Raw genomic sequence first — 13782 nt, forward strand, 5'->3', positions numbered from 1 at the left:
TAACGGTAACCTTAATTTATGCTGGCATTCATTCTGATAAAAGCTCCATTGAGAAAATGGTCAGAATCTCATATCACATGATTTAACACACGTGCAGGCTGCATACTACACATAATAACAATAACTGTTAACTTTATGCAACCTTTTTTATTCATCGTCGTTGACTAGCAAATTATTTCTTTTAAAGCTTAACATAAACATTTGACTTACAAATCCTGTATCTACAAGTTGAATCGCCCCAGAATAAAACTGTTTCCGCAATAATGCTAAAAATATGAGTCCAATGACATCTGAATTCGAGACTGCCCGCTTGATATCTATTAAAATTCATTAGGCTTTACAAGTTTGTAGTTAAATGAAATATATTTTCTTATGACAACAGTATAGCTAAAACACACGAGTTATAGAAAAAATAATACGATGATTACTTTTTCAAAGGAAACACATTGTATGATCATATAGCCACATAAATCATTATTTATTTATAAAATTGAGAATGGAAATGGGGAATGTGTCAAAGAGACAACAACCCGACCAAAATAAAAAAACACAACAGCAGAAGGTCACCAACAGGTCTTCAATGTAGCGAGAAATTCCCGCACCCGGAGGCGTCCTTCAGCTGGCCCCTAAACAAATATATACTAGTTCAGTGATAATGAACGCCATACTAAATTCCAAATTGTACACAAGAAACTAAAATTTAAATAATACAAGACTAACAAAGGCCAGAGGCTCCTGACTTGGGACAGGCGCAAAAAATGCGGCGGGGTTAAACATGTTTGTGAGATCTCAACCCTCCCCCTATACCTCTAACCAGTGTAGAAAAGTAAAAGCATAACAATACGCACATTAAAATTCAGTTCAAGAGAAGTCCGAGTCTGATGTCAGAAGATGTAACCAAAGAAAATAAACAAAATGACAATGATACATGAATAACAACAGACTACTAGCAGTTAACTGACATGCCAGCTTCAGACTTCAATTAAACTGACCGAAAGATTATGCTTACTGTACAACATCAAAACGGTTAATGTGTAAAAATGAGTAAAAAAGTGGTAATATAGAAAAATAGTAAAGTAATCAGAGCATTACAAATAACTGTCTTCTTTGAAAAAGTTTAAAGTAGACTACATACACATGAGGTACATTCTTGAAAACATCGATGAATATATTAACGATAACATATATGTGACCATAAGTTTCAGAATGCCTTTTCTCGAAATTTCTTTCAAAATAAATTTTTATATATGTGTCATATATATTTTTGAAACAAACAAGAACAATGAATTTACTAACTATAAATAACAGAATTAAAGGTAGTTTCAATAACCATTGTGTTATATTCGCATCTTTATTAAATGTTTAATGTGTAACTTTTCAATAAACTGGTTGCTGATACTATTAAATTGTTACTGAGAATTTCCACTGATGTTTATATATTTAATACAATATATTTACCTTTTTCCTTCCAATCTGTTGGTAAATTAGTTAACCTGGACACAGCTTCCAAATCAGTCCGTAATCCACTGGCAAATGCAGTTGACAAATCCTGTAAGTGGTTATATATTAAATGTATATAGGATCCCCATGTACATGATGTATGCTCGATATCTTAAAGCTACACCTCAAAAATGAAATTATGTTTCTAAACATAGCTTTATATTAAAAAGGAACCACTATTATTGAAGTTTCTATCAATCATGTGGGTCATCATCTTAATTTATTAAACTTCATGTTAGAATGCCACATTCTAATCTTAATTGGTAATATGAGGGATGTAATTTACAATTTCCCATGACTAATTCTATATTACCCTTCATGTAGACTTTTGCTCAATTTTGCACTTCATTAGATACGAATGACTGTTATGTTAAGTCGTCATATATAGTTTATTTTTTTGAATTTGAAATAAGATAAACAGTGATAACAGAATATTCAGAATAATAAGTAATACATAGCCGAGAGGGTGACAAGCAGCTTTGACTCGGTTGACAATGATTTCTCGGGGTAACAATCTGCTTTATCATCATCTCACCTATATTTTATAAATATATATATCATATCCCCTTCCTAAGGTAACAGTGCTGCATAATAAAAAATGTTGAAGTTTTTAAATAAGAATCACAATATAAGTCATTATAAAGTCAATGGTTCATGGAACTGTTGCTTGAACAAATCAGGTTGATAAATGTCGTCGTTACACGTAGTTTGCAAACAAGAAAAACACAGATGAATGTGATGTGTGAACATGCTATATGTGCTTGTCCCAAATCAGGTAGTTCAGTGGTTATCGTTTGTTCAGGTCTGTCATATTAGTTTTTTGTAAATAGTTTTGTATAAATTACAAGTGAATTAGACAGTTAGGTTTCTAAATTGAATTGTTGCATATTTTTCATGTCAGGGCCATTTATAGCTTTTTCGTTGGCAATCATATCACGTCTCGTTATATTGTAAAATGAAAACATTGTGCATTCGACACCTGTATGGAACTTCTCATTCTTAATAAGGTATTGAACTAATTGTTCTTAATAACAACAATTAGCTTGATAATGGCAGTCATTAGAATTCACTTGAACGATGTATCACTTATCTTGCGTTATCTAAATGATGGTCGGCATGTAGGTTAATAAATTTTATTACTAAAATTACCTGTTCATAAATGTATTCAATACATCGATAATCAAATGCCATCTTAAAGACATCTTCTGGAATGCGCCATTTTTCAATCTTTAAAAGGTACATCGATAATACGTTTACATACAATTCTGTGTCTGTCTCCTAAAATTGTTTGTATTATTTAACTAAGGATGTTTGCTTCTCTTCTTTTTGAGTTTTTATCAGATATTCGGAAATTCCTGTTTTATCCATGTAATGCCAATAACAAGAATTCACCCTGACTCCTACGTTTCTTTTCATAATTTTATTATATGTAGTTTAAATAGGCATTTATAACAATCTTAAAGCATCGGTGTTAGTTATCATAGTTTTTGAGAGAGAAAAATGAGTCAATGTTAAATATATGAATCATCTAGAGAGAACTACATGTATTTACTGCAACATTTCAATCGACTATATTTCAAGAAACAAGGTCACGAACTTTAAATTTTTTTTTGTGCTTTTTAAGTCCTGTTCTTTATAAACTATCCATTTTTAACAGTCTTTTTAAAAGCTTGTTTTTTTGAAACAGAGATAAACATTTACAAAATAATCGAATTGATGTGTATCAAGTAAGTGTTCCTCTCGTAGGCCGGTTATTCTTTTTCAGATTTTTCCACTTATAGAAAAACTAACCACCACGAAATAACCAACAGTACTTAAAAAAGCGTAAACACCAATCATATATCAAGTAGTCGTAAAATGTATAAAGCCATCGATACGTGTTATTTTTTATGAAGTTAGTTTTTAAAAAAATCAATATTTTCGTTGTAATTTTTTTGTGTTCTGCTACCAGTTCGAAATTTCAGAATTGGCTTATTGTTGGACAAAAAACTTTAACCAAATCTATATTCCAACTTTTTCCAAGATGACTCATATTTCAGTTCTCATTTATGGTGGATGACTTTCTACCTATAAGAAACATTTTCATTTTTCTGGATATCGAGATCACCCCCAACAGTTTGTAGTATTTCATGTTGCGCTGTCTTCAGTTCAAAACAATATCTGTTTCTTTGAAAAAATTAGTGTAAAACAATATTTTATTAGCATGTTAATTCAAACTTACGTATACTTTTTGTTTGTTCGTAATTGAGACTGCAATACAAAAAAAAGGATTTCACAATAGATTGTGTACTTACGAATGTTACATAGTATACATATCGAACGACATAGATGGTATAAAAATTAAGAAAAAAATCATTACAACTGAGTGTTTATTGAGGAAATAGCAATGCATTATTCTTCTTCTTAGTGTTGCTTTCCGTTCAACATTTGTTCAATATCTATGCATGTATAAACGTTCAAAATCTTTTTTTTTTAATTCTTAAAGGCTATGCTTGTTTGACCTTGTATTGACAGCAAAATCGGGAGAACAATAAAGGCAGTATTCTTATTGTACAAACTCCATATATATACTAATTTTTTAGTCTGATTTGTTTAATTGTTTTTTTTTATAGATTAAAAAACACAGGCGAAACATTGATTTTTTTTTAAGCTACACAGTTTAGAACACATCGTCTATTGTGTAAGGACAAAATACTAATAATTTCATTTTTCATTATTTTCATGTTATTCTTCTATGAAATATGATCTGATTGAACTATACATTACTGTTGAGTAGAGGAATGGACAAATTCCTTCATACAAATGATTGAAAAGATTGATTTATGATGGGCAGGGACGATTTATGCAAAACAATCGTAAAATAAATTGCAATTCTATATTGAGATTTGAAAAGCTTTTCAAATCAAGAAAGTTGTTACTTCCAGCTTCATTTCGTTATTGAATGGAACTTCCTCAAAGTATTAAGAACACATTTTTTTTTGGCACATTGTGGTTAAAAATCGTATAAAATTCGAAAACATTCCTAAAAAACTAAAAAAACACCTATTTAAGTTTTAAACAATGGCTAGTTATCATATATAGCTAGCATAAAAGAAAGAAACGAAGTTTTTTTTTTAATAAGAAGGCGGATAGAAAGGTTATCCACCGCATCGGAACAATATTCTTATATCATGGGATATCAACATCATTGTCGACGTTGCCTCGTTCCTCATTTTTTACAGTCTCTTCCTAAATTTTACTTTATGCATTACATAGATATTTCATCGTAATTCAACTTGTTTGCCTTGGATTTACAATTCTGTTTTTCACAAACAATTCTAACAAAAATTGTACAGTGTCCGGATACATAAGGTGTTGTATAAATATGAACAATCTCGTCAATATACTCGTTGTTTATGAAATTGTTGCCACTTGACGTTTAGCTACAAACCAAATATATCAACCAATATACTAACAGTATACTATTCACAGAACCTCATATACTTATCATTATAAAGCACACATGAAACCAGACACGACAGTGTTGGATGATGTGGTCAAATTATTTTGTTATACACACTATCCTGTACTACTAACTTAAGTGACGCTTCAATATTATGAATATAGAAATAAAATGCTGACAACCTAATGAATGCGGAAAAGATTTGCCATTCACTGTTTTTCAATATTACTGACATTTGTATTATACATTCAATCCTGACATGAAAAAGCATGTTATTTGTGATACATGTAAAGCAAATGGTGAAGAAGATTATGGAACATCTGTTTTGTGTGTTTTGTTTTTGTTTAAATGAACAAAACATTCAAACTGTGAAAACTTAGGCATCTAAATGTAGGAAAAACAGGCAGAACTTAGGATTGACACAAAGAAACAAATTTGAGAGAAAGCTTGCATTTGATGTAATATTCTCATAGCAATGCCACATGGTAAAAAAGGAGAGGGAAACCCGAAAAACATAATGACAATTGTTTAAAAAAAGTCTGAAAAAGGATATTTCCTGACTACAAAACATGGTATAATTCTTGCTCGAACCGGTTCAAGGTTGCAAATTCCCATCTTTTGTTGGGAAGGGGGGGGAGGGTACCTTCAGCTGTTTTATTGAACACTTTATTTCACTAAGCCGTGTCGTTAAAATCTGATTCGATATGTGCAGGAAAATGTTTTCTAAAATGTGGATATTGTGGTAATAACAGATGTGAAGCATATCATTTTGATATATTGTGTTTGACATTTTCATGTAGTGCGCCTAACATTTTAGAAAATTTGGGTTATGATTTTGATATATTGTGCTTAACATTTTACAATTTATGTTTCTTTATAATGATGTTTTTGTGTGATTTTAAAGAATAAATATTTTCAATTTTATTCGTTTTCTTTATAAATAAAACTATTTCTTCATTTCAGTTATTATGTAGAATCTCTGATGTTTTTTTCTAGTGATTATACATAATTCCTGAAAATTTTAGTGATTTTATATCTTCCCTAAAAAAGCCAGTGATTCTACATAATCCCTGAAAATTTCAGGGATTCTACATAATCACTGATTATACAAATTCACTGTTACATATATACATGAAATACAATATATTACAATTTTAAACATAAGCAGTCAATAAACATGTATATTTATACCAACCAGCCTTTAGAGGCTTATGATGCACTGTCATTTATGTACGAAAAATTATATGAATAAATTTCAAATCCATGAATCCGTATTATATCTGAGTCTTAATTCTTAATAAATACAATGTAGTTTCAATATATCAGTTGTGTTTACTAATTAAATGAGAAAATAAAGATGGAGGTAACTTAGTAACCTTTGGTTTGATAATTTAAGGGTTGTACATGGAAAATTAGGAAGATAAGAGTTGTCTCTCTTTGTACGCGTATCCACATTATATTATGAAAAATATAGAAATCGAAATAAAAGATAAAAGAGAATTTATCACTTAGAATTGACTAAATTCTGACAGTTGATATATATGATAATAATTTATCCCATTTGCTGGGATATCAAAATAGTATGTAAACACTATAGCTATCATTTAGCTAATTTTTTAAACGTAAATGCATACAAGTAAAAAATATGACACTATTTATCACAATAAGTACATAACAAGCATGTGTAACATTGAACAGATCAGATACTACTTAGTACAATGCAGCTATTATAAAAATCGTTTATGTACACTTTTCTCAAAATTTCTTAGCGGGACCAAGCATAGATTGTCAAAAATCAAAAGTGTGAACATAATTGTACAGTAACATGTATGGAGATTTATGTAACTGACTGATGGAAAATTTGACTAATAAAAGAGCAGACTTTGAACATAAATATTTATATATTGATCAGCTTCAAACTTTTCGATAAAATTATTATAATCGTGTAGAATAATTATCTAAGGTGGAGGTAGAAAAAAATTGTGACTTTGATGTAAATAAAATAATCTTCAAATTGCTTAAAACATTTAGCAGTTAAAAATACTTTGAAGCTAATAAAATATAGCAAAAGGCCAGAATTACATAACAAAAACTTGTATATTCATAAACATAATTTCACAAAATCAAAAATGTGAATAGAATTGTACAGTAACATGTATGGAGATTAATGTAACTGACTGATGGAAAATTTGACTAATAAAAGAGCAGACTTTGAACATAAATTATTTATATATTGATCAGCTTCAAACTTTTCGATAACATTATTATAATCGTGTAGAATAATTATCTAAGGTGGAGGTAGAAAAAAATTGTGACTTTGATGTAAATAAAATAATCTTCAAATTGCTTTAAACATTTAGCAGTTAAAATTGCGTTGGAGCTAATAAAATATAGCAAAAGGCCAGAATTACATAAAAAAAACTTGTATATTCATAAACAAAATTTCACAAAATGTTATATAGACCCACAAAATAAAGTGCAACTAGTTTTGGTTGATGCAGTTAAATATTTTAAGGAGTCAGCCTGATGTATCAAAACTACTGAGATTTTGTTGCGAGACAATATTTTGAATAAAAAGTGGAGATGCTGGCAATCTAAATTGATGCAGACAAAATTCTATAGTCACTGTGTTCAAATATTGCTGTCATTTGTTTTATACAATACATCCTGACATAGAATATTACTGAATTATTAAGCGGCTATATAGATATCACGGAAGTATTAAATCGTAAAAACTATATTTGCAAAAAAGGTCAGTTTCGGTTGATGAAGTCAAATAATTAGATTCAGCCTGAGATGTCAAAACTACTAAATATTTTTTTTCGTATCAATATATTGAAGAAAAGGAGGAAATGCTGGCACTCTAAACCTATGCGGACAAAATTTTGTAGTCATTGTGTTCAAATATTGCTGTCATTGATAATATATTCTATACTGACAAAACATTATTGCTGATATACAATGCGGCTATATAGATTTGAACAATAAAGTGCAAATATGTTTTATACGATGTATTGGAAGGTTTATTCAATGCCCGTTAGCATTGTAACAACTATCGTTTTTTTTAATTTATAGAAAGGCAGATGACGGATACATTTGAATAACAAGTAAAGTTATGTGAGTCATTTATTTATAAATACATGTATTAAATCGTATTAATATCACAGAAGTATTAATTTTACTTTATTTTTCTATGTTTATACAGTCCGTGTAACGTAAAAGTTAACAATACGAACGATGCCCGAACCATGTACGGACGATGCCCGAACCATGTACGTACGCTTCCCGAACGGTGTACGAATGCAAACGAAACGCTGACCGAACGTTGTACGGACGCTGAACGAATGATGTACGAACGAAACCATGTACCATAAACCATACCATAAACGATAACATTAGCGCCCTTTAATCGTACATCGTATGGTTTTGCGTACATCGTTTCATTTAGCGTATACCGTATCCTTTAGCGTACATCGTATCGTTTAGCGTATATATCGTATCGTTTAGCGTACATCGTTTCTTGGCGTGAATGGTTTCGTTTAGCGTATATGTTGTTTTTTTAAATATAAAATATGAATGGTGTTCTGTTAAATCTTTTTATATAGGTGATAATATGCGTAAAATTTAGATTGGCTGCATGTTTTAGTTTTTAATTAATATTTAGTAGATTATTATTTAAGCTGACTCGATGTTAATCCAACGTTATTTACATCAAAAGTTTGAAAAATAAACACTGAAATAAATGTAAACAATTTAAAATATACAATTATGATTTTTTTAGCCGTAGAAATACGTTCTTGGTGAATTTGCGAGTAAACTACAGTCTGCAGAGAATTCAGTCAACATTTTTTGAAAATAGCCTAAGGTATCACCATTCCCCCCCCCCCCCCCCCCAAATGAACAATTTATTTTAAATGGAATCCGGAACTTAATCTAACGTTCTTAAAAAAGTATATTCGGGGTCTTAAGGTTGACTTTTTGTTCAAAAGTTTTGCTAAATATTTTTATGTTTTCTCTTTTATAGCATGGATTTTAAAATCGACTGAATAGCAGTTTTAACTATATATTTGTCGTAATTAAACCATATTTTTTTAGATGATAGAGTTTTTTATTCACTTTAAAATCAGACGAGAAAAATTCAAATAAAAACAATTACTAATTATGTGCCTCATCAACTCCAAACATAAATCCCTACCAATGTACAAACGATTGTGCATTATTTAACCTATAAATGCATTTGACTTCAAACAATCATCAACAATTGTCCGGCAAAAAAATAGACCATTTCCCTCGATTTTTTAATTTTCTTATACCCTTTTCCTCTGATCTTTATTTTGCCCGTTTCACTCTATTCTAAATTTATATTTTTTTTCCTTTATATTCCTGTATCTATACCTCCTTTATTCGGTGCAATCCATCCTAGATATACATATGATATCTATAGAATAACATGGTCTAACATATTATAATGAAACATAAATCTAATGAAATTATAACATTCTAAATGTTCCCTAATGATACATCTAATAGTTACCACTGGACATTAAACAGCTAACTATAAGTTCATCCGTCATATACTTAGTTGTGTTATTATGTGAAAATCAAACAACATGATGAATTAATAATTATTGCAGATTTTCACTACGGAAATAATGGGAAATAATTGTAAAAAAAAACCCACTTAATCACATCCTTTTGGCACTAAATAAAGTCTAGCCTTTTCGCATTAAAATGCATTATTTTCATAAATCTATTTCTAAATAAGTTTAAACAATTTTAAATCAAACGGTCGTTTTCTTTTTTGCGGTAAAAAAAAAAAAAAAAAAAACCAAACAATTATTTTCATTTCTTATCTTAAACAGATCAATTGTTTTTCAATGGTCGGTGCCTGTCACAATTTGTAAAATCTAACACCGTGTTTGCCAGAAAGAAAGCTACATAGAACAGGAAAACAACAATGTCTGAGACCCTCTATTTTCTAATTTCTGTTGAATTGTGGTGCAATGTTAAAAAGGTAACTTCTGAATACTGATTTGTACCTCTTAAGCATATGTGGTGAATAACAAATCTATGGTATAGTCTCTTTTTCTTTACTCGCATTTTTAGTATTCGACTAAATCATGTTTTATTTATGAAAATTGCCCATTGCTGACGAAGGTTAAACATTGATCCCTAGGTTTTCAATTGTTTAGTTGTTAGGTTACTGTCTGATCTCGCAAACCTGATATTTTATGGTCGATATTTTTTGCATCCAATTGCACCAATGTATTAAAAATATTTTAACGCGACACCGTATGGAAGTCGTTATTCTACATAGACTATTAGAATTTTGCTTCTATAACGAAAAACGTAACTACTTCTAACAATTTGCTTTAGGGTAAAAAAATATGGACTTGTCTCAAAAATAAAACGTATAGGAGTAATATATATAAAACTGGACTAGAGAGAAGAGTTGGGAAGTAGGAATTCCGAATTTTAATTGAATGTTCTAAATCTTAGTGTATGTCTGATATATGATTGTACAGACTCAAAAATGTCTTTGTTTTGCTGAAATGAAAGGTCACCGTCACCAGCCAAACAATTATTTCTCTTGCTTCGTTGATAAAAGGGCACTTAAAAAATAATGAATAATATCCTCAACAGGATGACCACAGCTGCATGCGGAGCTAGGTTTAATATTAATAAGGATTAAATCTGCATTTGAAGAACTGCACCATAATTCTCAACTGTGTATCAATGATATTAGGATTTATATCACCAAAACTAACATAGGAACTGTGAATAAATACTCAATTTACTATTATTTACAGCAAGTTATCACATATAATACCATGTTAACAATTAGGGTGACAGTATTTGAAGAAGACAGCATCAAGGATTTTACAAAGCTTTTGGTTATACTCAATCTTACTAATAAAAGTTTTCTTAATTATATTTAATAGATATATATCCGAGATATGATAATGTAGTTTTCTTTTTTTTTTATATCACACTTGATCATCAATGATGGGATAATGTCTACTAAGAGAATTTAACCAGAGACTGGATAACGTAGAAATGACCAATCAAAGATCACTGTACGGTCTTCAACAATGAGCAAAATCCATACAGCACAGTAAGATATTCAAGACTCTGAAATGACAAATGTAAAATACACTCAACACTGTTCAAACATAACCGCCGTCAAACTTTGAACAATAGAAAATTCTGATGGACATTCGTTACAATTTGGCACGCCCTCGTCAATGAATTGGCGTACGTCCTATTATTATAAGTTATTAGTTTCCTGTCTATTCTATTCTAACCTATATCTTATAATTGGTATGTTAATTTTTTTGGCGTGCGTCTTCTGTGGAGAAAAGGGGGGCCTACCTAGAGATGTTGGTCATATTCAACTTTATTCTAGTAAAGCATACGTTTTACCTCTAGCGAACTCTCTATCTTAGTGATGTATCAATCATTTGATTCAGGTCGATCAATTTCACATCTTGTCGTGAATATGCGTGATATATTTGCCACTGGACATTACGGGAGTCATCAATTTATCAGTTTCATTTAGTGATGCATGCTAATTATATATAGTTTTAAAATGATAATTGTCTAAAATTGTTTTCCATTTTTAAGTATTTTATTTTTTAGCGTAAATTTTAGAATTTCTTTCCGAATCTTTCTCTTGGAATGTATTTGTTTGTTGACATTTAATAAAGTAGTCCATATCAGGGGTTACATTGTATACAGCCATTTTAGGAGAAGGGCAGTAGAACAGAAAACAATCTCCATTGTGTACATGCAAAAACTCATATGTTGAATCGTAAAACAACGACATGCAGTTAGGCTAGTTTTTGTGGACCAATTACTGTGTCAAATCTTTATATATATATCTGGTAAAGTTGTCATAAAAGCAAAAACAGACGAAAAAAGTTGGCTACAATTTATAATAAGACTAAACTTATTTTGGACGTTTCGTTTCTTCTAAAGTGTTAAATTCAACCATGCGACTGGCTTACTTCGAGTTTCAGGTGACCTTTTTTGTTGTTCAGAAATTTCAATCGAAGTTCGTATATCCCTTCAACGATTTATTCAAATGGTTTTTTTAACGTATAGATAGCGCGAAACTTTCACTACACCATGCTTAGACTATTTGTATTTCGACCAAACAAGGCTGCATATTTTTACAACCGAACAACCAAACGTCCGCACCCAATTTTAGCAAAGATATGCTGTCGAACGGTCGAAGTCAAGCGATGTGAATATTTCTATACCCAATCAATCCTTTGGTTTTGAAAACAATTTTAAAGGTATACATTAATACGACAACAACCCAACGACCCATATAAATCAAAACATTAAGAGTCAACATACAGATTTTTGTAATAGAAAGAAACCTATACAGAATAAAAAGCCGAAACCGCAACAAGACTAAATAATACGGGATAAGTGACTATTTAGACAAGTGTTTGGTAGAAAAATTTCACGTGCCCTTTTTTATTTCGATCGTTGAAAATTATAGCAGGTGTAATATAAATCAGTAGAAGAAAAACACTTAACTGTAAAGTAACGGTAAAATAAATATGATTATCACGGATGACGTCCAGTGGAAAATTAAATGAATATTAAGGACAAAACTATGGAATGGAAATATAATATGAAAATTAAACCTACTTAGTATTAAACCGACACACTGAGATGGATTTTTAACGTGTAAGTTCACAAGCTAACAGTTCGTAGGAAAATAATACTTTTGTTAGACCCGTTTGGGATTCGGACTAAAGTCCTCTCGCTCTCGAGACGAACTTATTCTCACGAGACCAACCAGGAGAGCGGTCGCATAGTGTAGAATATCAAACTCGAGCATAATAAACAATACTGTTTAACAGAATTTTCTACGGAAGCGTATTAGCGCCACACATTCTTTTTTTCTATTTTTCTTCCTATGTTTGCGTTATGTACAACGCTAACCTTTGCGTTATAACGCAAACGCAAACCTTTACGTTGTAAATAACGCAAACCTTTGCGATATAACGCAAACATTTGCGTTATAACGCAAATCTTTGCGATACAACGCAAACCTTTGCGTTACCGTGAACGCAAATATCTTGATTTCAATAATTCATTAAGTTTTGTATATATGTCCGTCTGTCATTCATTTCGGATGTGATTTACTAAGAGATAAAACAAGAAACATACATACAAGGCCAAATCATTATAATGAATATGCATAGGAATAACGGAATACTTTAAGTGCAATTATACATAAATTAAGACTGATTTGTGCATCAGAAAAGTATATAATTTAACAAGAAAATAGATATAGTTTAGTATGTAGTCATATTTAAATTGAAAGATCAAAAATAATGTCATACAATTGTGAAACCTCCAAGTCAAATAGATAAAATGATCTTTCTGCTTTAAAATGAATTATTAATAAGGAAACATTTTTTTTAAATCTCAGAATATGATCAGGATTCTTTGATAGAAAGTCATTGAATTTTCATTTCAATATAATGAAGTATTTTTAAGATGCTTGGGTAGCAACTTGAATAGAGAGAACATAATTTTATTAATAAAACATCTTCATTCTATACATTTATTGCCAAAGGGTAGCTTGTTTGAATCTAACCTACTTTACACAGTTCTCAAACGAGAGCTTACTTTGGAAGTATATTTATATTCGGTTATAGCTATATTAGCAGGGTTGATTTTTTTCTTAGGTATAATTAACCTCAATTTACTCAATTTTCTTTGTAATATATATACTAGTAGTAACATGGATATCGTTTTTGGGGACCTTTATAGTTTGTTGTTCAGTGTGAGCCAATGCTCCGTGTTGAAGACTGTAC

The 13782-nt window shown here is 30.4% G+C and overlaps 1 protein-coding gene across 2 annotated transcripts in view; it reads right to left on the bottom strand.

Annotated features, from left to right (window-relative positions):
* Window positions 1–13782, bottom strand: part of LOC139527996 (uncharacterized) — a 289349-nt gene that overhangs the window by 49764 nt on the left and 225803 nt on the right. Inside the window, exons 18-21 of one of the 2 annotated variants that reach the window (XM_071323757.1) lie at window positions 3722–3750; window positions 2650–2778; window positions 1459–1549; window positions 211–317 (exon numbers count right to left, since the gene is read on the bottom strand). The exons of the other annotated variant lie outside the window; for it this stretch is intronic. Coding sequence (XP_071179858.1) covers window positions 211–317; window positions 1459–1549; window positions 2650–2778; window positions 3722–3750 — 356 coding nt within the window. The remainder of the gene's footprint in view (window positions 1–210; window positions 318–1458; window positions 1550–2649; window positions 2779–3721; window positions 3751–13782) is intronic. 2 annotated transcript variants of the gene reach the window in all.

The sequence above is a fragment of the Mytilus edulis genome, chromosome 6, assembly GCF_963676685.1.
Source record: "Mytilus edulis chromosome 6, xbMytEdul2.2, whole genome shotgun sequence".
NCBI lineage: Eukaryota > Metazoa > Mollusca > Bivalvia > Mytilida > Mytilidae > Mytilus > Mytilus edulis.